General features: G+C 32.6%; 9 protein-coding genes and 1 non-coding gene across 10 annotated transcripts; 5 read left to right on the top strand and 5 right to left on the bottom strand.

The window, feature by feature from the left end:
• Window positions 1-534: 534 nt before the first annotated feature.
• On the bottom strand, window positions 535-2,112 carry ASCRUDRAFT_6384 (L domain-like protein; the record flags this gene model as incomplete). Its single annotated transcript, XM_020191334.1, has 3 exons — window positions 535-1,083; window positions 1,123-1,187; window positions 1,221-2,112. 3 exons carry the CDS (start codon window positions 2,110-2,112, stop codon window positions 535-537), a joined length of 1,506 nt encoding a protein of 501 aa, XP_020049018.1.
• Window positions 2,113-2,418: 306 nt separating this feature from the next.
• Window positions 2,419-4,630, top strand: ENP2 (ribosome biosynthesis protein ENP2; the record flags this gene model as incomplete). The annotated part of the gene is made up of 2 exons (XM_020191144.1): window positions 2,419-4,154; window positions 4,218-4,630. Exons 1-2 carry the CDS (start codon window positions 2,474-2,476, stop codon window positions 4,628-4,630), a joined length of 2,094 nt encoding a protein of 697 aa, XP_020049019.1. The 5' UTR covers window positions 2,419-2,473.
• A 604-nt stretch (window positions 4,631-5,234) lies between these two features.
• On the top strand, window positions 5,235-8,658 carry ASCRUDRAFT_74197 (uncharacterized protein). The gene is given in 2 exon segments (XM_020192592.1): window positions 5,235-8,054; window positions 8,073-8,658. 2 exon segments carry the CDS (start codon window positions 5,534-5,536, stop codon window positions 8,495-8,497), a joined length of 2,946 nt encoding a protein of 981 aa, XP_020049020.1. The 5' UTR covers window positions 5,235-5,533; the 3' UTR covers window positions 8,498-8,658.
• Window positions 8,659-9,493: 835 nt separating this feature from the next.
• Window positions 9,494-11,203, top strand: ASCRUDRAFT_74198 (glycosyltransferase family 32 protein). The gene has a single exon (XM_020192593.1). It carries the CDS (start codon window positions 9,622-9,624, stop codon window positions 11,059-11,061), a length of 1,440 nt encoding a protein of 479 aa, XP_020049021.1. The 5' UTR covers window positions 9,494-9,621; the 3' UTR covers window positions 11,062-11,203.
• A 726-nt stretch (window positions 11,204-11,929) lies between these two features.
• On the bottom strand, window positions 11,930-13,909 carry ANR2 (Anr2p). The gene has a single exon (XM_020192594.1). It carries the CDS (start codon window positions 13,785-13,787, stop codon window positions 11,940-11,942), a length of 1,848 nt encoding a protein of 615 aa, XP_020049022.1. The 5' UTR covers window positions 13,788-13,909; the 3' UTR covers window positions 11,930-11,939.
• Window positions 13,910-14,181: 272 nt separating this feature from the next.
• Window positions 14,182-15,626, top strand: ASCRUDRAFT_74200 (uncharacterized protein). The gene has a single exon (XM_020192595.1). The coding sequence runs from the start codon at window positions 14,233-14,235 to the stop codon at window positions 15,550-15,552; it is 1,320 nt and encodes a 439-aa protein (XP_020049023.1). The 5' UTR covers window positions 14,182-14,232; the 3' UTR covers window positions 15,553-15,626.
• A 68-nt stretch (window positions 15,627-15,694) lies between these two features.
• ASCRUDRAFT_t33 lies at window positions 15,695-15,791 on the bottom strand. Its single transcript has one exon. It is a non-coding gene; the product is annotated as a tRNA-Lys (tRNA).
• A 353-nt stretch (window positions 15,792-16,144) lies between these two features.
• On the bottom strand, window positions 16,145-19,216 carry SEC8 (exocyst subunit SEC8; the record flags this gene model as incomplete). Its single annotated transcript, XM_020189635.1, has 2 exons — window positions 16,145-17,330; window positions 17,424-19,216. Coding segments are annotated over 2 exons (2,979 nt in total), but the record flags the coding sequence as incomplete, so codon positions are not given.
• A 284-nt stretch (window positions 19,217-19,500) lies between these two features.
• On the top strand, window positions 19,501-24,470 carry ECM30 (Ecm30p; the record flags this gene model as incomplete). The annotated part of the gene is made up of 2 exons (XM_020191335.1): window positions 19,501-22,812; window positions 23,106-24,470. 2 exons carry the CDS (start codon window positions 19,501-19,503, stop codon window positions 24,468-24,470), a joined length of 4,677 nt encoding a protein of 1,558 aa, XP_020049025.1.
• A 1,299-nt stretch (window positions 24,471-25,769) lies between these two features.
• ASCRUDRAFT_74202 (phosphoenolpyruvate carboxykinase (ATP)) lies at window positions 25,770-27,879 on the bottom strand. The gene has a single exon (XM_020192596.1). It carries the CDS (start codon window positions 27,683-27,685, stop codon window positions 26,027-26,029), a length of 1,659 nt encoding a protein of 552 aa, XP_020049026.1. The 5' UTR covers window positions 27,686-27,879; the 3' UTR covers window positions 25,770-26,026.
• Between the last annotated feature and the right edge of the window lie 19 nt (window positions 27,880-27,898).

Genomic DNA, 27,898 nt, shown 5'->3' on the forward strand with positions numbered 1-27,898 from the left:
GAATTCCCAAATTCTGCCTGTGTGATCCAAAAACTTGGATGTTGCCTCCAGTCACGTGTTGATGCAGCTCAAGAAAGACCTGTTCTATCTGTACCCTCCAACAGACTCAAATCGTCCTGATTTTATCACCATTCTTCATATCAGGACTTAAAAAGTTATTTTAACAGAGAGGCCATCAAAATTGTAAATAACTTTTATTTTCTCAATGGAAAAAAGAGTTTCACCATTATTCAATGCTTTTATTTCACCAGAAACTGCAACCAACATAAAGTGTCTTTTATGAACTTTGAAATACTTTCTTTAACCAGATTTTTGAAATCACCAAAATTCTTGAGGTCAAATCATTATTTCGACATTAGAGGATATTTCAGTCATCCATTCAGTATCTTTTAACAGATCACCACTCAAACAAATATAATCGGCATTTGGCAAATAGAAATTCGTATTTGATTCATTTCCGTTATCCACAAGTTCAATCTTGGTGATTTCATTGTTTGATAGATCAAGATCAATTAAATACAAAAATGTATTTTTTTAGATTTCAAATTTTTTCAACAAGTTGTGTTCCAAATATAACCTTTTTAATTTAGGAAAAAAATTACCACCAAACGATTTAATTCTATTCAGTTCTAAGTTTAATTCTTCCAATTGTAATAAATTTCCAAACTCGTGATTAATCCCATCAATATTATTAAATGACAAATTCAATTCTGTAAGATTGATAAATTTGCCGAAATTTGTTACTTTACGCAATTCATTGCGATGCATTTTTAATGATTTCAAGCTAGGAAAATCAACGGAATTTGAAATCGCAATTGTATGAACCTTATTGTATTTTACATTTAATTTTTCGACATTTCTCAAGTAATTTAAATTAAAAGTTTCTGTTATATCCAAATTTGAAACTAATGACTGCGCTATACTTAAATCCAGAACTAAACATATGGAGGTAATTTCATTTTCAGCCAAATTTAACAAAGTTGAGTAACAGTTATTTTCAATTGTTTTTATCTTATTATAAGATAAATCTAGATCTTTTAACTTTAGCAAATTTGAAAGATTTTCAATTTTACTAAGATTATTCTAACTTAGATACAAGCAGTTTAATTGAGTTAAATGCACCAAATTTTCAATTTTATTGATATAATTTGCAGATAGATTTAATTTTGTTAAATTACTCAAATTTTCTGATAAATTTTCAATTTAATTAATATTATTACCAGATAAATTAAGGGATTTTAAGTTTATTAAAGCTGATAAGTTCTTAATTTTTTGAATATCATTGGAATTTATATCCAATCTGGATAAGCTAATCAATTTGGATAATTTTTCAATTTTTTCAATATCATTAAAATTTAATTTAAGAACTGATAAATTTGGTAGTGCTGATAAATTGTCAATTTTATTTATATTATTGCGAGATAAATCCAAATATCTTAGATTGACTACATTTTCAAATAGATTTGTCATTTCAGATATTTTGTTATGAGATAAGTTTAAGCTTTTCAATTTTTTTAAATCAAACAATGAACTAGTTTTATTCTTTCCATTTTGAAATATATCCAAACCTCCAGAGTATGTCACATTATTCTCCTCATCGCCATTAAAAGGAGTGGTAAAAGGTTCTTTACATACAAATTTAAATCTTATTAATGAATGAGCATTGTTCAGCCAGAGTAATCTAAATATGTTATTTAGAACTCGATCATCAGGTTGTTCATTGTGATTGAAAATATCAAACGAAATTGTCTCTATTTTTTTCCCAAACAGGATAATTTTTTCAAAATATGGATCTTTAATTAATTTATATTCCACACTTAAGAACAACTCATTCAAATGGTTTAGGAATTGAGACTTGAACAAAAAGAAATCGCAGAAACGAATGTATATCTTATATTCAGCACATTGATAATTCCCAAGATAATCGTCCACAGAACTCCTGAAATAAACTGACTGGAATATTATTGACAAAGCAATGTCTTTTATGGCCTCAGAATCATGTAGTGTAAACAACCAAAGTTTGTCAAATGGAAGATAGAACAATATAGTTTCAAAGAAACTAAATGGCAAATCAAATAGATCTTTTCTAGCAACAGAAGATTTTAGCATCATTTAGACAGAGCTTTATTCTCTAGTTATTTTCACAGTCAAAAGATCCAACAACACAAGCGACATTTTCAATATTTATATAGTTCTAGAATTATTTTCAAAACAGTTCTACCAGACGAATAATTTTTACCCATCAATGGCAAATTTTTTGTTTTTTATTTTCAGCACAGAATTTTGCCACCCACTGCTGTGGAACTATATGCAGTGTCACGCATCTCATGGTTGTTTTTTTTTGAAATTTTTTTTTTTTGTTTTGGGATAAGATTGAAATTTTCATGATAAAGATGTTATTTGTAGAGAATAATTCATAATTTCCAATTTATACTTCGTTTATAAAGTGTTGTTAATTTTTTGTATATTATAAATGGTGCTCAAATCAACATCGGCTAATAACGTTTCGGTTTATCAAGTTAGTGGATCAAATGTATCAAGATCATTACCTGACTGGATTGCTAAAAAGCGTAAAAGATCACTTAAAAATGATATTGAGTATCAAAATCGAATAGAATTAATCCAAGATTTTGAATTCAGCGAGGCCTCAAACAAAATCAAGATTACTTCCGATGGTCAATTTGCAATGGTGACAGGAACATATAAACCCCAAATTCATGTTTATGATTTCCAAAATTTATCATTGAAATTTGAAAGACATACTGATTGTGAAAATATCAATTTTATATTATTGTCAAACGATTGGACCAAATCTGTTCACTTACAAAATGACAGGTCAATCCAATTTCATAACAAAGGTGGTATACATTATACAACAAGGATACCCAAGTTTGGAAGAGATTTATGTTATAATGAAATTAATTGCGATTTGTATCTTGCAGCGAGTGGAAACGAATTGTACAGATTGAATTTGGACCAAGGAAGGTTTTTGCAGCCATTTCAGTTGGAGACAGATAAAGGAGCAAACTGTATTGATAGAAATGAGTTGCATGGGTTAATCTCAGTTGGGTTAGAGAATAACAGTGTTGAGTTTTGGGATCCGAGATCTAGAAAAAAGGCATCGACGTTGTATTTACCAGAGGAAAATATTGAGGTGACAGCATTGAAATTTCGAAACGATGGGTTTAATTTTTCAGTTGGAACGTCTAGTGGGATTAGTTATTTATATGATTTAAGAAGTGCAATACCATATAATACAAAGGATCATGGGTATGGATTTGCAATCAAGAAGTTTATATGGTTGAACAAAACCAAGAATAATGAGGATAACGAGAATAATATTGTTGTTACGGATAAGAGAATTGCCAAAATATGGAATAAAGATAGTGGGAAATTGATTGCATCAATGGAACCAAGTACAGATATTAACGACATAGAGTATGTTAAGGATTCCGGAATGTTTTTCATGGCCAATGAAGGAATAGCGATGCATACGTACTATATACCAAATTTGGGGCCAGCACCTAAATGGTGTTCGTTTTTGGATAATGTTACAGAGGAGTTGGAAGAAAAACCTACCGACACAGTTTACTCTAATTATAAGTTTATTACAAGAAAAGAAGTGAAAGATTTGAATTTGACACATTTAATTGGGTCAAAAGTATTGCGGTCGTATATGCATGGATTTTTTATTAACAGTGAGTTATTCGATAAGGTGAATTTGATCAGCCAAAACTCTAGACAAAGCATTCAGGATGTTAAACGTAAGGAGGTTGATAAAAGAATTGATAAGGAAAGAGAATCTAGAATCAAGAGCAGTCTTAGCAATGATATTAACAGTAGACACAAGAACATTAAGGTCAATAAGGAATTGGTTAGCAAGTTGAATGATAAGAAACACGGGAAGAGAGTTATTGAAGATATTGTTGCAGATAATAGATTTAAGGATATGTTTGAAGATCCTGAGTATCAAATCGATGAGGAATCGTTTGAGTATAAGCAATTGAATCCAACAAAGTCGACAAAAGACAGAAGCGAGGTTCAAGACAGACCAAGAGGATTGACAGCAGCAGAGGAATCGGACGAAGAGAGAATGAACTCTAGATATGACGGAGAGTCATCTGATGAAGAAGAAAAGGAGGATGAAAAAGAGGGTGAGAGCAATGAAGAAGATGAAGATATTGAAGACGATGGGGAAGATTCTGAAAGAGAAAGAGAGTTGGAGGAATTGAGAGCAAAAGAAGAAGTAAAATTCCGGAAACAGATGGACAAACTAAGACGCAAAAAAGAGGCCCAAGAGAAGAGCGAGAGATTCATCAAATCGTTGACATCGTCAGCATCGACCAACAAGACACTAAGCAGCTTCATCACTGAAGAGAGCGAGCCAGTGTCGTTGGGAGAAAAATTGAGAAACCACGAACGAATGGAACAGGATAAGAGAAGTGCTAACAACAACATCAAGTACCATCGCCTGGCCAAAGGAGAAGTGGAAATGACATTTATCCCTCAAAGAAGCAAAAAGGGCAATGGCAGAATCAAAAAAGCAGTGGACGAGAAAGCTGGTGGAAGAAGCAAGCAACGATACGAGGGCAGACGAAGTGCTGGTCGAAATCAGTTTCGTGGAATGTAGTGGGAGCCGTAAAAGGCAGTGCTGCATTTCCTACCCATCACATCTCCATTTGCATTTACACTTGCCCATTGCTGTCTGGTTAGTAACGAGCAGAGCTTACACCATAGGCCAGAAAGACCCAAATGCAGCCATTCCAGCAACTCGAGCCAAAGCAGAGCCAGAGCAGAGCCTTTCGCACTGGCCTGGTACAGCTCGTTGCAAGAGCTGCTACCACTCTGGGCCTCTCTTCAATTCTCCAGCATCCACTGCTTTCTTTCTCACTTCTCTCAGCTATTTTTGTCGAGAAGGGAAATCAAAGCAATTTCTGGAAAAAACAGACCCACAACGCTGGTGCAACGCAAATCAGAACCCACCGCAACGGTTCTGCGCTATTTATATGGAAGACACGTGCATATTTGGCACAATATATGCAGAATACGGTGCATAAGCTACACTGTATCTCGATTTCAAACGTACTTAAGTGTGTAATCATGCGTGTATATGTGTGTTAAACATCCGGTTGCAGCGGAATTTCACTGGTTTTGTTTACCTTCAGTTTTTTTATTTATTTACTTTTTGTCTCTTTTTGTTATTACTTATAAAAGTCTGCAATTGGCTTCATCTTTTGTCTCAATTCCACTCTGATAATCTGCGATACTCCTCTGTTGAAAGACCTCGTTCTGTGCTGCTTCTGCTTCTGCTCGTTATTTTTCTATCCCCTGGTTCCAATACCCAGAGATCATCTGTTGTTTCAATTTCCTAGCCTGCGATCGCAAAAGTAAACAATCAATCTTTTTGCTTCCACCATCACATACCCACTCAGAGCCAGAATTATCACACAATAATTAAAGAAACAACACAAGAGCTGTGTGTCTGCTGTGTACTGGTTTTACTCTCCTTTAAATAGCTAAAGTTTAGAGCAAAATGCCTCCTGGACCCTTATTAGAATCCTCGCCTCTAAAGGCAGTTCGAAGGCCATCTTTCATTATTCACAATGACAACGAAATCGAAAATGAGCTTGAAAATGATTTAGAAATTCACCATGAACTTATCAAAAGCCATAAAACAATAAACAATTCACAAAACATTAATAATATCGACGACATCGACGATATCAACAGCATTGACAATATTGCCAATATTAATAATATTAACAATATTGATATTGATAATTCAACTTCTATGGACTTGGACTTTAAAAATGACCTATTGTTTCAATCACTGGCTCAGCAACAATTGAATTTCTTCTCAACTGGCTTGACTCCAATCAACTTAAACACTCATCATAGCTTGAATTATAACGATCTCAATAATTTAAACTTCAATTTATCTAACCTATCCAACTTATCCAGTTTCAATAATAGCAATACCAGTATCAATACCAATAACAATTTAAATTTAAATTTCAATCCAAATCTACTCTTCAACTCTCCTGGCTATAATAAACTACTAAACTCAGTCTCCAAAAAATTCCAAGTTTATCCCGATAATAACGATACAAATAACACCAGTTTAAATTACAACATCAACACAAACTTACAAACTCCTTTTCGAAAATCAAATCTAAGTACAATAACAAACTCAATTACAAATTCAATTTCAAATTCAAATCTAAACTCAAATTTGAATTTCAACAACTCAACCATAAATACAACAAGCAATAATCTAAGTAATTTATCAATTTCAAAATCAAATATCCATATCAACCTTATAAATAATGAAATTGACGATATAAACAATGTAAACAACCTTGAAAACACTTCCAAAAACCAATTCCTATTATCCTCCTCTCCAACAAAATCAACTAAAATTTACAATTTGTCCAAAAACGATATCCAATTTTCAGATTTTATAACAGATACTCCCCAAAGAGATATGTTTAAAACTGAAATTGAAGAACCTGATAATCTTACCAAACTCAACTTGATTGAAAAACTTAATAAAAAAAATACCAATGAAAACACTACTAATAAAGATAAAAATAAAAATAAAAATAATAATGATAATGATAATGATAATGATAATGATAATGATAATGATAATGATAATGATAATGATAACAATGATAATAACAATGACAATGATAAAAATAACAATCTCGAATATCAACATAACCAAAATGATACAAAGCTTTTAACTAATCACATCAATCATAACAATCAAACCAATGAAGACAATCACATCAATAAAAACGATATTATTAAAACAGAAGAAATTCTTTCTAATGATATTTTAGGAAACATTAGTTTTGATAATGAAAATGATTTATTAACTTTCCTTGATATCTTGAATAATCTGAACAACAATATCAATAACAACTTGAATAATTTAAATAATAACAACAACTTCAATGCCAATGCTAACCTCAATTCTAATAATGAATTTGACTTTTCAAATTTCAATATACTAAATAACCAATTCCTACAAAACTCAATCAAGAAATCTTGTAAGAAAAAGAGAAAATTTAATCAACTAAACTCTTCCCCAAGCTCCAATCTAATTAAAAGAAACATTAATCTAAATCTAAACATCAACCCAGTTTCAAATAAAAATAGAATTGATAACTTGTTGAAAAATTTCAATGACATCGATGACCATTTAAATTACGAATTGCCTTCCCCTTTTAATAGTTTAAACAACTCACTTACAAACTTAATCGACCCAAATATCGATGACCAAAACAAATACAATCCAAATTTTAATACAGCTAAAAACACTGATAATACTAATGAGAAAAATATTGATCATCTCAATATTGAAAACGATTCAAATTATCATCATAATAACACCAACGATATCATCAATACAAATAATACCGAAAAAAAAAATAGCATGTCAAATTTACAGAAAATGATTTACAAAACTCCTATTAAACTCTCAACCAATAGATTCTTTTCTAAGCTACACCACAGTAGATATAAAACTCCAGCTGATCAAAAAATTACTGTCATATCATCGCCTTCAACTATTGTCGTGCCAAGTCCATCCATCAATTTATTAAATAAACCAAAGAGCTTTAGTATAAATAATATCAATAGTATAAATGTTAATAAACTAACTGGAAACACAAAAAATAATAAAAACGACGATAACAATAATTGTAATAAAGACATTGGTTCAAATATAAATCACGATAATATGCTAGGTAGTCCAACAAGAAAAAAAACAATCTTAAATTCAAACACACACTTAAAAACTCAGTCATATTCAGAAGGATTTGGTCCCAGAGCTCCAACAATGGGAATATTTGATCAGAAAAAAGGCAGTGGTAAAGATAATGGGTTGCCAGCAATAAGCACATTTAAAAATCATCATCACCCTAAAAACTTTTTCTTGACTAATAAAATCAATAACATTAATATTATTAATAATGTTTTCAATAATCATAACACTAATAATAACAATAACAATAACAATAACAATAACAATAACAATAACAATAACAATAACAATAACAATAACAATAATATTTTTAACAATAATAATGTTAAAAATAATAAAAATAAGAATAGGAATAAAACATCAAACAGTTTACCTACTGGACAAAACAAAAGCAAAAATCACAGACATGGAATGATCCAGTTTATATTTCCAGACGTAAAATCATTAGTCAAAAACTCAAATGATAAAAGTAAAAGAAGAAGAATGAATGAAGCTAACTTGGCAAATGGAAAAAGGAAATTGGGAAGATCTTTATCAGTAGTTGATGCATCCAAAACTAATATCAGAAACAATTCAAGTAATAAAAAAGACAATAATAGAGTATTTGTCAAAAAAGAAATTGAAGAAGACAAGAATATAATAATTGACCAAAAAAATGAGAAAAGTAACTTGCAAAGATGCAATTCAGCCCCAAATTACCATACTACCAAAAATAAACCATTATAGATTTTTTTTTGTTTTGAACAACTATTATATCTTAATGCCAATAGAAGATCATTAATTTTTTCATCATTGATTTATTTAAATTTATATTTTGTTTTAATTATTTTATTTTGTTTTATTTAACGGTTTTTTTAAAATTTTTTTTATTTTAATATTTTGATACCAGGATTTTCTAATGCTTTTATTTGTTTTATTTTATACTATCTTGATTTATATTATTTTCAATTGCCTTTAATACCTTTTGCAGTTTTCATTTATTTAATTTCTTTTATTTCTTGTATTTTTTTTTGAATTTACTATTTCTTTATTTATTTTTTTATACTATTTTTATTTTCTCCGGTTTTTCTTTTTTTATGAACTTATTAGATACTATTTTTCAAATTTGAAGTTGGCAGTCAGTGGCCTTATCTATACTATGATATACTACCCCAGAGCATCAGATCTCAGAACAACAATATATCTCTTTCTCTCCCCATATTCCCTATACCATTTTGCAGAGCACCTCTGATTGGACAATAATAAACAAATCTTCCCAAAGAGAAAAACAGCGCCCAAACCAGAATGGCGGATCAATCTCCTTTTCCGAATTAAGCCCCGTTTATTTACCGAACCTAAGGCAATAAAGCGTCAAAAAAGCTTAGCATCGCGATAAAGGGCGTGAAAAGGTACTGTAGTGTGGGTCACAATGTCTGCATGTTGCATGTGTCTGCGCAACATCGCACCAAAAACGCCGGTCCGTTGTTCGGTTGCGAAGCCCGGCTTCGTCTGAGGCCGGTGCACGCACCTGCAAAAAGTGAAACCCGTGGGAAGTCTAGACCCATTTTCCGCCAATGGACCGCTATTTTTAGGTGGAATTCCCCTTCTAGATTGATATTTGAGGTCTATTTGGATATTTTGTTAATAACTGTCCATTTCCTTGAATCTGTGAAATTTGAGTCTTGTTGAAGAAAAAAAAAGAAAGAGAACAATTGTTTCAAACTTTTGCGCTTGAATTGTTTGGCCCTACCAAAACTATTATCTTCTTACAACGTTCGCTGACTTGCAACTGCCAAAGGATCAGCTTAGCTGGGTTTTCTTATAAATACCAAGATAGAACTCTTATATTTTTCAATTTAGGTTTTCTTTTCATGAAGGAGTTAAGTAAAAAGGACTCAAGTTTCCTACTTTCTGATATAAATGAAAGAAAAGCAAATCCAAAAATGTTCTTCACATCTAAAAAATTCAAGTACATTTTTCTATCAATAGGATTGCTTTACTTGTTTATATTTTTAATTCGATCAAACAATATAGATTCGCCAGCTATAATATCGGTTCCAAAAAATGATATAGACAAAAACTTATATCCTGATTCTGACTCTATTTTATCGACTTCTCTTTTGGCCTCATCCTCTTCTTTATCCCCATATTCTTCTTCAATTGATCAGATAGTCAATGACGATTCAATCATGAACCCTGATCCCAAAAAAGTGGACTTGAAAAGATTCGAGCTCTTAGCAAATAAGAATTATAATAGCAAGATTAATAGTGTTCAGTCACTACGATCCCAGCTATCCTCTAAATTTCCTTATAATTATTCGCTCAATAAATACCAAAAAATGCCCAAATTTATTTGGCAAACGTGGAAAACTGATCCCTCTAATAGAAGATTTCCCAAGACCTTTAGGAAGTTTTCAAACTCTTGGAAAAATATAAATGAAGACTTTATTCATAAAATTTTACCAGACAAAATGGCAATAGAGCTAATTAAAAATCTATATTACCAAATCCCTGAGGTTTTAATCTCCTATAAACTACTACCCTCAAATATTCTTAAAGCTGATTTCTTTAGATACTTGATTTTATTTGCAAACGGTGGAACTTACACTGATATTGACACTGTGGACTTAAAACCAATTAATACCTGGCTCTCCTATAATGAAACCATTTTTGGCGACCTAAATGATATTGGTTTTGTTGTTGGCATCGAGGCTGATCCTGACAGACCTGACTGGAAAGATTGGTATGCAAGAAGAATCCAATTTTGCCAATGGACTATTCAGTCAAAGAGAGGTCATCCTATATTAAGAGAACTAGTATCAAAAATTTCTCATATTACTTTAAACAAATACAAGAAAAATGATTTAAAATTAAAGAAAACCTCAGAAAAGGGCTCTCAGATTATGAACTGGACTGGTCCTGGAATCTTCACTGATACCATTTTCGAATATTTGAATAACGTTATAATAAATAACCCAGATATCAAAATCATAAATTATAACCCTAAATATGTCATAAAACAAAATGAATATGACGATTCAACTGATGCTAATCTCGATATTGATAAAATGAAAGCAGGTAATTATAGAAAGATCAATAAAAGTGCAAAGACTCCTCTAACCTGGGAATTCTTCACTGGCATGGAAATTCCTATCATAATTGATGATGTCCTCATTTTACCAATATCAAGTTTTAGTCCTGGCGTTGGTCAAATGGGCTCTCACAAAGAAACTCATCCTTTGGCATATGCTAAACATATGTTTGAAGGTTCTTGGAAGGACGAGGACGATCGTAAAATAGGAAAATCTTGAGTTATTTTATAAATAGTATATTTAATGAATTTTTATCTTCCATTTATAATCATCATCATAGTCATCATCATAATCATAGTCATAGTCATAATCACAAAAAAAAAGTATCAAAAACTAAAAGTTTTAATAGGTATAAGATGTGTTTTATTGGTTGTTCTATTTTATTTTATTTCTATTTTTTATTATTCAATTTCTTTTAAATTTTTTTTCTTTGTATGTGTTAAAATATTTTTTTATAATCAATTTTTTTGTTATATTTTCATTTCTTTAGGTATTCCAGTTTGTGATTGTCTTGTTACAAGATTAAATATATACTTTTTTTTTCTTTTTTTCTTTTTAACTATTCAATTGAATTTACATAAAAAATATGTTTTGTGTAGTTTTATACTTATATTTATAAAATTATCTATTGCAATATATTGTATTATTTGTCAAGAATAAGATTATGTTGAAAACAAAAATATAAACCAAAACAAAAATGAGAACTAAAACAAAAGTGAAAAGATAACAAACAAAACAAACAGAAAGTTAAAAAAAATGAAACACAATAACAAATCAAAACTAAAGCTTGTGAAAAACCAAACCAAAAAAACCAAAAAAAACAAAAACAGAGGAAGATAGAGGTATGAAACACCATGGAACAGAATGAAACGTATGAAACGTATGAAAAGTATGAAAAGTATAAAAAATAATAAAAAAAATATGTGAAACAAAATAAAACAAAATAAAAAAAATATCAATTAATAATTAGATATTAGCATTTCCTATTAAAAACAGTAAAAATGTAAAATAAAAAATACAGTTTAAATTAACCAAAAACATTAAAAAAATTAAAACTAAACATAAACAAAATTTTAATAAATTGGAGATATAATTTTTTACAAAACCCAGCAAGAAAATAGGTCAAAGCATGAACTTATTTCAACTTTTTTTTCTTTGAAATTTGCTTTGATAAATTTTAATAAAAAATAACAATCGTCACTATCATAAATATCAAGTTTTAATCTTCTAATATCTTTGTAGGATATCTTTCTAGGGTCTTTACTTTTAGTGAAAAGTTTTGAAGAGCTTAATATATTTAAATAATTGAATATTAATTCATATTTCTGAAGTAATAGTGGAATTAGGTTTTCATCAATTGATCTTTCAGATGAATTATTTTTTATATTATCGCTTTCATCTTCATTGACAGTATCATTTTCGTTGCTATAAATTGTATCCAAATTTCGATCTGTAAAGGATAGACTTGATAAAGTAAAATTTGATTTATTTGCAAAAGAATCAGAAGTGGATAAAAATGAATAATTTAAAAGATTAGTTTGGCTTGTTGTGTTCAAGCCATCATAGTTAAGATGAGTATTTTCAGGACTATTATTATTATTATTATTATTATTATTATTAATAGTAGTAGTAGTAGTAGTAGTACTGATGTTGTTATTATGATTGCTATAAATATCGATATTTTTGAATGGTATTAATTGTTTGAAAAGTCTTTCTAAATGCTGCAAGATTGAAAGATGGTTTGTTGAAAGATTCCATGATTTGAGTGGATAATTATTATTCAAATAAATAAAGTCATCTAAATCAACATTTGAAGCTTTGATTTTTCTAAGAATATTAGCATTTGAAACTTTATGATTATTATAATAATTAATTATGGGGTAAATATAATAATTCTTTTGAAAGACTACTTTAAATTCAATAACAATGTCAATATTATATTTTTTATAATTTTCAAAAATTATATCGTCAGAGGAAGATGCAATGAAATTTTTCTTCAAGGAGAATTTTTTCAACCATGATAAATCATGAAGAGAAATGTTGTATAAGGAAGTGGTTTTGTGTTTTTTGATAAATCTATTGCTATTTGCATCTTGATCAAAAATAGGGTAGATTTTGCTTAGTAAGATTGAGATAAGGGTGATTAGTTTTGAATTATTTTCAACTTGTGGGATTGAATTGGAGTTAATACTTAAGTTTGAATTTAGGGATAAGTCGGAATTTAACGATAGCAAATTTGAAATGTTATTTTTGATCAAGATGTTTTTACCCAAGATCGAATACCTTAGTATTTTTAGTAGAGATGGGCCAAACATTTGTAAAAGGTACTCAACCTCATTGTGGGTTAGCCCGGATAAACTGGAGAGACTATTGAGATTGATATTCGTGGCATTGTTTTTATGGGTGGATTTATTGTGTTTATTGCTGTTGATGTTGCTATCAACGTCAATAATATTTGTAGTGATGATGCTGTTATTGTTTTTCAAATCGTTGATCAAATTGATTTTAAAGACAGCGTAGTCGTCAAATTGGCTGTTATTGATATAAGCAGATAAATGGGTATTTAAAAGCTCAGAGTAATTCCAGCCATGGTCATGATTATCAGAGGAGATGGTTTTTTCATCTAGTAGTAGACCTAGAGAAAACATTTTGATTTCGTCTCTTAAACGATTGGCTCTATTAGTATTGTTGATTTTGAAACCATTTTGTTGGAAATTGGTGATGGAGTCATAGAACTTTGCGCTTTTGGAGTCGTAATGTTTGAACTTGAAGAAACAGTTTGAATAGTCGTGGAGGCCACTGGGCAAGGACTTGAATTCTATGTTGGATAGGTCGATGGGGTTGTGGTGGTTGAACTGATAGGACCACTTTAGCTCGTATCCAATCTTAACATCGAACTCCACCAAAAAGACAGCCCTGACAGACGAGAGAGATGAAGAAGCCATTGTGCCGTAGTGTTGCAGATTTCAATGGGGGCAGAGAGAACAGGAGAAAAGAAACACAGCAGCTAAACAGCGAGTATTTATAGAACAGAGACAGTTGAGCAACAGTTTGATCTAAGCTTGAGCAAGATTCAGAAACAGCTGAAAATATCTAGCAATCACCAGAAAAGACCAAAATGTTTGTTTTATTCAGCTGCATCGCCAAATCCAGACCGGCCGAAAGTTACAATCAGGTGACATGAACGGATCTGATAACCAATGTCACATGACTATCTTGACGCGACGTGACTATCATGTGTGTTGATCAGGTGATGGTTTGGGGTTCTGGACTTTTCATGCCACGTGCGTGGTTCTGAATTGTGAGTGGTTTTTTCTGTGAAATTTTTCATGGATTTTGCAACAGCATAGGAAGAAGCAGTGTTTGGAGGAAAAAAGACGACAGCAGAAGATGTCCTTAGTTAACGACTGTATTGTTATTGATGCTGACTTTGAGGGCTCTGTGAAGGAATACGCCTCTATTGTTGACCAGATCAACAGAAACAAAAAATTTTCTCAAAAGATATCCACTTTGTTGAAGAACGACAATGCCTTGCCAAAGAGCTTTTACAATGAATTGATTGAATCGGGTTTATTATTAAAGGATTTGAGTGATAGGCAGTTTGAGCCCACATTGAACTTGTTATTTTATATATTCAGTGAGAGTTTGAAAGATAGTGAAGAAGTTTTCAACTATTTTTTGAAAAAATTGTTAGACATCTTAGTCCAAGTTTGCCCTCAAACAAACTTGATTAAGAGCAATGGGTTAAAATTTACAAATATTTTATCAACATTAACCAATTTTTTTAATTTTATCAATAAATCAAGCACATTAAGATTTGAAATTTTAAAGAAAATTTTACAAATTTTTGAAAAATTCAATCAAAAAGAAAAACACGAAATTTTATACTTGATTGTACCTTTAGCAGATTCCAACGCCTACTTGAATTATCTTAATGATTCCAAAACTAGTATTGATGATATCTTAAAATTCTCTTATCAATTATCAAAACTATTATACTCCGCTAGCTCCAGCTCATTTAACTCAATCTCATTTAATTTATTAAAGGACTCTTTATTGAAAAACATAATTTATATCAACTCCAATTCAGATAACGAAATAAATCAACATATTGATTTTCTATTAGAAGTCTCTTTATTTGATGAAAACCAAATTGATTTATCGTACCTTGGTAAATTTACTTATATCACCAACCACTCAGTTAAACGTTTAAACCAAAACATTGCTTTACTCAACTCATACAATGCAGACTCATTAAATGATTTTAAAACACTTTTGTCAAAATCACCTAAAAACACCAATAATGATATATTATTATACAAAAAACAACTATTAACTTTAATTCAATTGGCTTTATACTCACCCTCCAAGACATTATCATTCAAACAAATTTCCAATAGTTTGAACTTAAACTTTGCAAACACAGATGATTTGATTAAAATTCAGTTAATTTTAATTGACTCAATTAAGAAGAACTTGCTCTTTGGTAAAATCGATCAATTAAATGAATCCTTTACTGTTTACAAAATCAATTGCATATCCACAGGAAACCCCAGCAATAACTTGGACAAAAAAGACTGGATCCATATCCTACACAGTCTCAACAACTGGAAAAGTTCCATCAGGGAAGTTAAGGAAATCGTTGAAACCTCGCAACTGAAAAAGAGTAACTTGACCTCTAATAATTCCAAACAGTCTGTTGCAATTTAGTTTTATATTTTATGTATGTCTTATTATATAATTTCAATTTCATACTTTGTTTTTTTTCATGTTCAACTGTGCTAAAATATTTTTGTTACACAAACGAAACTTGCTAAATTTTGCATTTTTATCATAAAATGTCAAAAAAAGACTCCTCATCAGGGGCTCGAACCCTGGACATTTCGGTTCCTTGCGAAACTAGAAGAATCCCTAAAAGCCGAACGCTCTACCGACTGAGCTAATGGGGATGAGACTTAGTTAAAGTTCTTTTGTAAAATATTTAAGCTTAGCTATTAGTTGTCTTGATAATTTTACTGTTTTATAAACAATATTAATAGTTAAACTGGAACAGGAACAGTTTTTGTAGTTTTATATACCGACTAATAAACAACACTGTGCAAGAGCCCCCAAAGGTGTGTTCCTAGCAGTTATTTTTTTTAAAAAAAAAAAAAGTTAAACTGGAAGTTTGAAATACAAATAAACCTTTATTGAATTAAATTGTCTTTATATATCCTTCTGGCTATCATTTATATGCTTTCTCTAACAAACTCAATGCACCAACATATCTCTGGTTGATTGAATTGTTTTTTCCTTTCTTATTTTCTTCACTGTACATCAACCTTATCATCACTTTATTTTCATTTATGTTGAATAAATTCTTATTTTCTTTGATTTCTTGTATCAAATTATTTTGTCCCTTCCTAAATAGACTATAATAACCAATTGAATAACTGAAATCCACATCCTCTGCTTTATGAAGTATGTTTCTCAATACTTGTTGAATAGCCATTATATTTAAATTCAATTTCTTAATACCGTTCAAATTTATCTTGCTTATTATCGATCCATTTAATATTGCAAGTCGATCGATGAAATCTGGTAATCCAACCAATATCCCATCTCGGTCTTTACAACCTAAAACATTTATCAACTTGTTATTATAATCAACAATAATTTCATTTAACAATTCAATATCTTTCACGACTTCAATCATATCAGATTCCGGTGTCCAATAATCATTTCTAAAAGCTAAATTGAGTTGATACATGGTTCTTAATCTCATATCATATCTTAGTCCTAATAGTGTATTCCTGGATAATATTTTGAAATCTTCAATTATTTTATCAAATAAACCTGCTGATTCTCCTTCTTCCAATGTGAGATATAATTCTTCATATTTCTCTGAAATTCTAGTGTCACCGCCTTCTAAGATCAACCATTTATTTCTCAATTCCACTAGATCATCTTCGTTATTTTTCTCATTTCTTTTCTTTTCAATTTCTTCTTTACTAATAACTTTTCTTATTTTCAGTAACCACATTAATATCCATGATATACTACCTAACATTTGTGATAATAAATTAAAAGACTTCTTTGGTAACAATTGGGATTTTGATATATTTTCAAAAATGAGATTGGGTTTATCTAATAATATATCAATTTCAGCAGCTATCATGCTTTTATCGACATCATTTTTAAGAATTTGTAGTGAGATGTGTGATAGTTGAGGAAACTTCATCCATTGCGTTGTCATTTTAATTTTTTTGTCAGTGGTAAATTCTTCTTTAGTTATTAATTCATCATATAATCTCTGATATTTGTTTAAAAATTTGTTTAGAATTAACAAAATGATTTGGCCATATTCATTTCGATATTCCAAATTTGTGTTTAAAATTCTGCAAATTCTAGTAAATAGATGATAAAAATCGTCAGCACTTTTAAATATTTTACTATTACTGATGCCATTAAATTTAATATCGTTATCCAAATCGTTTTGATTCATATTACTATCATTGTTATCTAAATGAGATTTGAAGGTGTTCTCTTCATAGGATGAAGTGATTAATTCATATGAATCAATTTCAACAGTATTTTCATACATATATTCAAACGAGTCATCTAATTGAGGTAAAAACGTTTTTAACATGAATTCTTTGAAGAATTCTATTGGGTCGTTTGATTCGTTTTTCAATTCGAGAGGAAAGGTGTTTTTAGCGCCTTGAATAAAGACTAAAAAGGATTCTAGTATTACTCTCATGTTGAAAACATTTGAAGGGACAAGTGTTTCCTGTAGTGAGTATGATTCATCTTCCAAGTATAGAGGTTTGTCTTGGATTTTTTCATTTGACATGACAAAACCCGGAAAGATTTCTTGTAAAACAGATTTCAATTCTTCCGATTCCTTGATTATGATTGAGTCATTTAGTTTTGAGTCGTTTAGATGGAATAGGGTTGTGTTATTATTTTTTCTTTCAGTTAACAAATTCAGGTTATTTTGGAAGGGTTGTTTTGATGCTGAGTGGCTAGGGTTTTTCAAGTGGCTGTTTGAAAAGACGACTGAGTCGTCGGTGATGTAGGAATAGATCAATGATCTTGATTCGTTTTCCATGTTTTTCCAAATATCGATGAAATCGTAATTTAGTAGAGAGGCAGTTGAGTTTGAGGTTAAAATATGTTTTGATATTTCGTAGACAACTCTATGACTCTGAAGGACTAGTAGGAATTTCGTGAAAACGTTCCAAAAGTAGTCTTGTAGCACAATGACACCTAGATCGCCGATTCCCAAGCCAAAGTCTACTTGGTTGAAGTCCAATTTATTAAAGCTTGCAGTTTCTTTAAGATTTTTGGGATGTTTTAGTCTGATTTCTTCAGCCGAGTGATTGACTAGTTTGTGTAATTCAAATGGGTTTCTTTGGGTCAAAGTTTCCAAAGCTTTGGGAAGTTTATCCAATTTGGCTAGTGTTTCTAGTAGCGATTTGATGTAATTGTAAGGGTCCATTTGCTGGTCCTTTTTGTAGGAATAGGAAGGAGATAGGTGGTTTAATTTGGAAGATTTTTCCCATTCTTTTAGAAATATTTCTAGGTTTGAGTGGATATTTGAGGATCTTTCCGAGATGTCAATGTTTATGATGTTGTGAATGTATTGTTCTAAAGTTGAAAAGCCATTGTTTGTTGATAACAAGAACTGGTTATTTGAGGAGGAAGAGGAAGAGTAGCTGGCGGATTTGAGGTAAATTGTGGCATACAACTCTTCCATTATTGTGTCAAATAGGCTGATTCTTTGGGATTCGAGATAGGATTTGATACCAGCTAGAGCTTCGATATTCCATAGATTGTATGAGTTTGCCTGTTGTTCAGCGTAGGATAGTAGGTTTTCTACTTTTGAGAAGTTCTTTTCCACAAAGTAGTTTTCTAGTTGTTCAGGAATGTTTTTCAATATCTCAATGACGTCCAAGATCTCTATCATGTTTGCATATTTCTGGGAGTTGAGATTGAGATCGTTGAGGTAGTCCTTTTTGTCAGTGATTTCAGCAGTGGACTGCTTCAAGTTTTCCTTTATTGCCTTGACAGTTTCCTGGGAGTCGTTGATGTATTCGAGGACAGTAGAGTAGGAGCCAACTGAGCTGTTGAAGGCCTGGAAGTGTTCGTCGACAGCATTTTGCAAGGAGAGGCCAATTTTGGCGTACAAGCTGGTGAAAAGTGGGTATTTGGAGGCAAGACCAACAGAGGTGGTGTCCAACAAGGGAAGGGCCAACTCCAAAGGATTAGAGTCTTCCTGGGTAGCAGCAGACCAGTCTCTTTCGACCTCGTTGTAGACCAGCTGCAAATTGGCCAACGACTGCTGCATTTTGTTCTTCTCCAAGTCAGAGTACTGGCTGGTGGACAAGGTCCTGGCCTTGGGTGTTTTGGGGACAGACAACATGGGTGGATATGAAGCAGAGCAGTAGCAGCAGCAGCAGTAGCAGCAGCAGCAGCAGCAGAAACAGCAGAAGTAGTAGCAGCAGCAGCAGCAGTAGCCCAATGGTTAACAACAGCAGCTCAATGATCAATGCCTCTCAGTGCTACGTGTAAATCCGCTCTAGCGCCTCCGGCAGCACAAAGCCTGCTCTTCCCCTACTTGGTGCTTGGTGCTTCCTCTGCTTCCTCTGCTTCCTCTGCTGCCTCCTCAACGCTTCCATGGGTGCTGCTGAATCAAAGCTCAGCTTCAAGACCAGGGTCTTCCATCTTGCCTCAGCAGATGAGATTGCCTCCGATGACCCCTACTGGCAGATGTTCTGGACGACTCCTGAGTCTGTGGACGACATCTTCAACTTGCTCACTGTCGACGACATCAATTTCATCTGCACCAAGAACACCACAAACTTCCTCAGGTTGATCAGAATCGTCAGCTACAAGTTCCTCAGCTTGTCCAGCAAGAAGCAGTTTCCTCATCCCTCCCTTGCCCCAACCTCCCACCTTCTCAACTGCACCAGACTACTCACCAGATTGCTTCCCTTTCTCTTTGAGAACCCAGACTTCAACGACTACGAGACTCTTTTGTTCTGGTCCAAGGGTGTCAAGTTTGACAAAGATCCAAACCTTTCCCTGGCCTCTGCTGAAGCAACTGTTGGTACTTTGTCCCCAAATCCCAATGTTTCTCCTACAAATATACCAAAATCATCGCTTTTGTTCTCCCACATCCAGGCCCTGCCTCAATCACCACTATCACCACCATCATCTCAGCAGGAATCAACACACTCCTCTACTTCTTTAAATGTGAACATCGACAGCCCAGTATTCGAGTTTCCCTTGGGTGCTCAATTGGTATTTGCTTGCGTCAGACTACTATTCACAAGACACTTTACTATATCGCCTCCCGACAACACTGTCAACAGAAACCTAAAGGGTGTTGATTTCACTATATGGGAACCTGGCATTGGCAATGCCAACTCAAAATACTCAGATCCCTCAACTGAAATCGACGCAAACAGACTCGACGTGCTACGATTACTACTCACTCTATGCTCCCAATGTCTCTACATCTCTCCGGTTAACTTGGTCTCAAAGGGCTCAAGATTCCTAACTGTCTTGGTCACTTCAACCCCAAAATTACAGCTCCTAACTCTACTTTGCTCTTTAATCAACTTGATCTGCAGAAGCTGCAAACTAAAGGACAGCAACAACACAAATGGCCTACACTACCAAAGCTCTCCCTTGCTAGAACTCAGGCACTCAATGGTAACCTACTCCTTTGAACTATTCACTCTTATGCTAGTATATCCAATTCCAAAGGACACTCTTTTCCTAAAACAATTGGGAATCTACGACCCCTCCTACAACCCCAAATCTCACAACATTGTTCGCTTTTTCCTAAGCAAACTACACAAAAAAAATGAATTGATCTTCCTAATAACTCATCTACTAACCTTCTTAAAACAGCCCATGCTAATCACAAGAGATAACGAACTATCTGCCTTCGCAATCATAAAAAGAACGACAAACTCAAATATATCCGATCCTCCAATTTGGTCTACTGAAATACTAATGATAATTTGGGAACTATTCCAATGCAACAAAAATTTCAGACAATGTTTGGTCACTCTTAAAAACTTTTCAAATGAACTAATCATAACCCTTCTATACTATATAATAACCTTTCAAAACTCAGAATCACACAAAAATATCGTTCGATTAACAAGCTATCTAGTACTCTATCTCTCTTCAAATAAAGACGTCTGTCTTAACTTACTAAATCCGATCACCATGCTGTTTTATAATCAATTGCCTTCCTCTTTTAAACCAAGTCCAAATCCCATAACTTATAGAGACTTGATCGTCATTAAAATTTCTAAACTATTAATCAATGAACCAGAATTATCAAGAAATATCCTAATGCCAACATATATCGAATGGTTATATAATTTAATTCCCATTGCAATTCCAATGCGATATACTCCTCCCAATGATACTACTACTAATAATAATGAAATTAATAATGAAAATGAAAATAATAATGAGAATAATGATCTAATTATTAGCTCTATTAATAAAGCATCGATTAATCCAGGAGGCGGATTATCAGATAATGCCGCAACATCAATAACTCAAGTCATAATAAAACTCTCACAAACTAGATTTCTACTGGCCTCCTCAATGAATCCAGATTTATTGGCTTTGATCGTTAGAGCAATTTGTAATGCTATTTGCAGATATCCAAAACAATCAAGAACTCTAATCTTCATCATTGTCAAAAATGCTAGAATCTATAACAGCATTTATTTGCAAATCAAGAATACTGCAACCAAAAAACAAGAATCAAGTGAAAGCATTAGCCAGATATTGAAAATGGGACTACCGAGAACAGGCAGCAATTTGTCAGTCAATACTAATAACAGCCTTGCTAATAACAACAATACCAACGATCACAATTCAATACATTCACTTTCAGATAGTAATAGTCTTAAGACAAATAGTAGGAATTCCAGCGTTATCAGTCTTGATAGTATAGTGAACAATGATTACAATGATGATAATAATAACAACAACAACAACAATAGCACCGACCATTTGGAGAGCATCGAAGAATTTAAACCCTTGAATGAAATTAAAAAAGAAGAAGAAGAAATAGATTCTGCTTTAAGACCTGCACCTCCAAGCGGAATGTCTGCAAAAGCAAAGGGAAAGTTGCCAGCAGATGCCCCATTATATAGAACATGGTCTGGATTGGCTTCATTGAAAATCATACTAAAATTCATAGAATTGATTCGAAAAAATATAAACAATTTTGACGATTATAAAGTTGGAGAATCAATCGCATTGCTTAAATCTATTGAAATAATACCAGATATAGAAGAAAAAATATCAAAAATCGCCAGTGCAGAGTACTTACCTGCAACAAATTTACCTCAGCTAAAGTTTTTATGGTCAAATGTTTCTCTAGGCTGGTATGAAAGTATACTTTGGGGACAAATCTATAGAATTGATTTTAATTTATCAATAAAGCTAAACAACAAAGATATCTCTGAGACTATTTCAAATACGTTTTCGGGATTTGGGTTTGGTGGGTTTGGTAAAAATAACAACACAAACTTGGATGCAGATGAGAATAAGAATAAGAATAGAAATAGAAATAGAGCCAATGCGAATGGAAACAATAGAAACAGTTTTGGAGATGGAATTTGGTCACTAGCCAAGTGGACTACAACAAACCCAGATGCAGAAAATATTGAAATAGCAAAGAAAACACTCACGAATATCAACGTCTACAATGGAACAAATATCAAGTTGTTTAGATTAAAATCAAAAGCAAAAGACTTTCCAACACTATTGCAGCCAAGGGGGGCGGTTGACGCTGTAGCCGACACATTTTTGAAGAAAATAACAGACTTTAGACTTGGAAACAATGAGTTGACAAGAACCAATTCGCTGCCGGCGTTCAACACCCAAAACAACACGACCAACGACAATGGAAACAACAGCAACAGAAACTCGGTGCAGCTCAACTCCAACGTGAGACACGCTTCATTAACGATCAACAACAACAGAACAACAAGTAACCTATTTCGAGCTCCAAAGTAAGAGCGCAACACCTTCTCCATAGCTATTAGCAGTGCAATAAAAGACGTTTAGTAAAAAAATTTTGTAGTAGACTTCGATGGAAAAACTTAAAGATGCATGCCTGCATAGATTTGCAAAACATGCATCATGTAATGCTGCGTTTATTATGCAATATTGCATAGTTATACAGTTTTGTTCATGAGACCATTTTTGTGGATCGAGAACTTTTGATTTTTTTTGGTGAGCTTCAACAGGATTTGAAATCGTTTGTGGAAGAATTTCAAATTGCTGCGAAATTAGCTGAGGGCACTGGATTGTTGTGCCAATTCAAATTGGATATGAAATATATTAATGAGAACGATGGCAATAATTTTGCTGCTGATCGTCGCACGAGGTCTGTCACAAATAACAATTATATTTCCAAGGTGTATGACGCGTCAAGCAGACTTCAGGATTTTTTAGATAAAAATAAAGATAACTTATCTGCAATTAATTCTGAGTGCTTAAATGTTGATAATGTGTGGACGGATTCTGAGGATGAAGAAATGATATATAATCGGTGCATACAGGCCTTTTCTAAGAGGAAGATTAACCAACCGATAAATTACGACGAATCTCATTCGTGGGAATATTTTAATTTAAAGATTAATGAGTTTGTTGGGTCAGAAAAGGGCATTGATGCTAAGAAAACTCCGGAAAAGCCAAAAACTAAAGAAAAACTGAAGGACAAGTCTAAATCAAAGTTTCCTGCTATTGCTCCCACTGCTGCTACGGTCGATGGCAGTAATGGCAAAAGCATTATCAATAGGGATAGCAATAGGGAAAAACGCGATTCTAATAAATTTAAATTAAGATCATCAAATCGAACTCCAAAGTCCAAGAAATCAATCTCGAATAGAAACATTAAGGAGGTGTTGGAAGATTTCAGAGCTATTGAGAGAAATAAAAGAAAAGCTGCAAAGGAGAGACGTGAAAGAGCCTCAAAGAGAAGAAGTCTCTTAGAAGGTAATTCATCATCAAGTGCCATTGAGCCAACAAACTCAACTGCATTAGTGAAAATCTCAGATTCTGATAGTTCTAAAAATTCTGATGAATCAATAGCAAGAAACCCCTCAAACATATCAAGAAACCAAAATTCAAAATATTCATCAGGCGAGAAATCAAAACGGCTTCGCAATAACATAGAAACCGCTAGATTAAAAAGAATTAAAAAGGTAAATATAAAACTCAATAATATAAAAAGAAATATAAAAAAAGGACATACTCTTTATAAGATAGATAAATCCGAAAATATAAAAAGCGAAAATCACAAAACAGAAACAAATAACAAATCAAATTTGAACTTCACAAAACCTGAAATTAAAGCTTATAAGACTCTTGATGAATACAATGAATACATCAAGTCTCTTGAATTTCAATTACAACTCCAAAAAAGTAATAGAAAGCAATTGGAAAACGAATCAGGCAGAAAATTGAAAAAATTTAAACTAGATCTTGAAGTTCTAGAGAATGATTTAGAAACAAGCACAAATCTAAAATTACTCAATTTAAAAAGAAAATTAAGTGACATTGACTTTGAATTGAAAATTGAAAAAATCAAATCATCTTAGAATTAGATTGGGCAAGCATAGTCAAATTTAAGTTATTATTCACCATTATTCACCAGCATTAATCATTTATCATTTACTTTTTCAATTTATTTTTACTCACTTTTAATTGTTTATCAGTTTTTTATTTATTTATCTATTATAGTTTTTGTTTTCATAAACCGTTATTATTTTTATTATTTTTATTATTTTTATCATTTTATTTTTGTTTTTTTTCATTTGTGGATGTACTTGCGGCGAAATTAGCAAAGTTATTTAGATTTATTAAATCGAATTTTTTTTACTACTTACATTTATTTTTTGGTCTACTCATATACTTATACATTTACTTTATTTTATTTCTTGATTTTAATGAAAGTGAGTTGAAACTGCATGTTCATATCCATTTTCAGCAACATAAAAAACCAAATACTTGTTATGAAAATCGCAGTTGGAAAACAAGCAATGTTGGAGGTCAATAATAGTTGCAGTGATTGTCTAAGAAAGTCATGTTCTGATGCTGTTTAGATCCCCAAACCTATTGAGACCCACCACTCTTCAAGCCAGTAGTGGCAATGATAGAAACGATAGTTGACGATGGTCGACCAAGTGTGGAAGGTCAGGTCTTACACTTTAAGTCGTTTGAGAAAATATCTGCTCACCAGCAGGAGGTTTTGCTGCTTTCATTGAAACCAAGGCACTTATATCTCCGTCGTCATCCCATCATTTAACACCAGATCAGATAGTTAACGAATGAAAATACGCAAAAAGAAGGATGGTTTATGAAAGTCTCAAACCTCACCTGTAGGTAAAATAACGACATATTATGCTGGACTGCCCTTTGGAGAACCTAATTTGGTTGGCTTTTTATTGAAGCTGTTGAAACAGATCTTTGAAATGAGAATAAAGTTATGGATTCGCAAGTTGGTAATTTGGCAATTTGAGCAAAGATCATTGGGCAGTCCAGCAGAGGTTTAGTGCAAAATAATGAAAAAGATAAGAGAATGTGGGAAATTTTTCAGTTCAATTTTGCTAGCAAAGTAATTATTATTTAGCAAGAAAAGAGAAAATAATTTTTTTTTCTCTTGTTTTATTGTTAATTGAATTTAGTCTAGTTGTTTTTCGTTTTTGTCCAGAAAATATACTTTTAAATGGTGATCTGAGATAGGATATCGTTATTGGTTTTCCTTATCCTTATCAGCGAACCATAGGTAGCAAACACTATACACTAGAATGTCATTTTTTTAGTGTACACTAGGGCTAGGAAACTACAATTATTGCTAAGTGCTTGTAAATGAGTTGGATGTACTAATTGATAGAATATTTATTAACAGACACACGAATGAAACTTGAAGATGAAAATGAGAAAAATAAAATAAGATAATAAGATAAAATAAAAATAAAAATAAACATAGATAAAGATAAGAAAAAATTATACTATAAGCAAGGAACAAAAAGAAAGTGTAAGAACTTTGAAAACAACAAAAAAAACTTGGATGTTGTAAATAATTTAAAAAAACTAATGACGATTATTGATTATTGTAATTGTGATTGTGATTATGAGAATTAGCTAGTTAAACTTATAACAAGTTGAAGAATTTTGGAGCAATTTTTGCTGGGAGAGAAGGTGAATCAACAGAGGCAACTTTTGGACCAGCAGCAATAACTTCAGGAGTACAGCCAGCAGAGTAGATTTTGAAGTTTTCGTTGAATAAACCAGCCAAGGAGTTCAATTCAGACACATAATCACTGGAGTTGGCAGTAAATTTTGATGGGTTCAACAATTCTTTTGGAACAGCACCACAGCTCTTTGGAACTTGCAAGCCAAAGACTGGATAAGTTTCGTATTCAGCATTGGCTAAGGAACCATCGTGAATAGCATCCAAGATGGCTCTGGTGTGTTTCAATGGACATCTCTTACCACCTTTGGAGATAGATGCACCAACCCAACCGGTGTTTAGTAACCAGGCATTAGTTTTGTGTTCTTTCATTTTTTCAGACAACATCTTAGCGTATTTCATTGGGTGCAAAGCTAAGAAAGGTTGACCAAAGCAAGAGGAGAAAGTGGCTTCAGGCTCAGTAACACCTTGTTCAGTACCAGCCATTTTTGAGGTGTAACCAGAGATGAAGTGGTACATAACTTGCTCGTTGGTCAATTTGGAGATGGGAGGCAAACAACCTCTGGCATCACAGGTCAAGAGAACAATGTTCTTTGGGTGTTCAGGAGCTAAACAAGGAATCTTAGCACCTGGAATGAATTCAATTGGGTAAGCACATCTAGTGTTTTGAGTGATAACGTCGTTTTCGTAATCAACAACTCTAGATTCTGAGTCGTAAACAACGTTTTCCAAGATGGAACCAAATCTAATGGCATCGAAGATTTCGGGTTCTTTTTCACCACTTAAACCGAGACATTTGGCGTAACAACCACCTTCGATGTTGAAGACACCATCGTTGGACCAGCAGTGTTCGTCATCACCGATCAACAATCTGTGTGGGTCAGCAGATAAAGTGGTTTTACCGGTACCAGATAAACCAAAGAATAAAGTGACATCTTTGTTCTTGATACCTTGGTTGGCAGAGGAGTGGAGAGTCAAAACATCGTATTTGATTGGCATCAAGTAGAACATGACAGTAAAGATACCCTTTTTCATTTCACCGGCATATTCAGTACCCAAGATGACCATTTCCATAGTTTTGAAGTTGATTTCAACTGAGGTGGAGGAGGTCATACCATCGGTATAAGAGTTGGCAGGGAATTGGCCAGCGTTGTAGACAACGAAGTCAGGTTCAAAGTCCTTCAATTCTTCTTCAGTTGGTCTGATCAACATATTTCTCATGAATAAAGCATGGTAAGCTCTGGCGCAAACAATTCTGACTTTTAATCTGTATTTTGGATCCCAACCTGCGTAGGCATCGACAACAAATAATTTTTCTCTTGTTCTCAAGTAATCAACAGCTCTTGATTTAGAAATGTTCCAGGTTCTTTCAGAAACTTTTTTATTGACAGGACCCCACCAGACATTGTCAGTAGAGGTTTCTTCATCGACAATTCTTTTGTCCTTTGGAGATCTACCGGTTTTGTCACCAGAGTAGGCCATCAAGGCACCAGAGGAAGAGATGACAGTTCCTTTTTCTTTCAAACCATCTTCATACAAGACAGGAACAGCAGCATTACGACGGATTATGGTGTCGGATTGTAATCCTAACGATTTTGTGAATTTTTCAGTAAAAGACATTTTGTGTGATTGCAATTAGAAAATATAAGAATATGGAGATATTGGACTATTAGAATATAAGAATATAGGAATATGGAATATATGAGGGAGAAAAAAGAAGTGTGAGAAATATAGGGAATATAAAAATATAGAGATATTTGTTATAATTGGGAGATAGATAAAAAAAGATCAAGAGATCAAAAGATAAAGAAAATTGTATTGTTTTATAGCAAA

The sequence above is a fragment of the Ascoidea rubescens genome, assembly GCF_001661345.1.
Source record: "Ascoidea rubescens DSM 1968 unplaced genomic scaffold ASCRUscaffold_2, whole genome shotgun sequence".
NCBI lineage: Eukaryota > Fungi > Ascomycota > Saccharomycetes > Ascoideales > Ascoideaceae > Ascoidea > Ascoidea rubescens.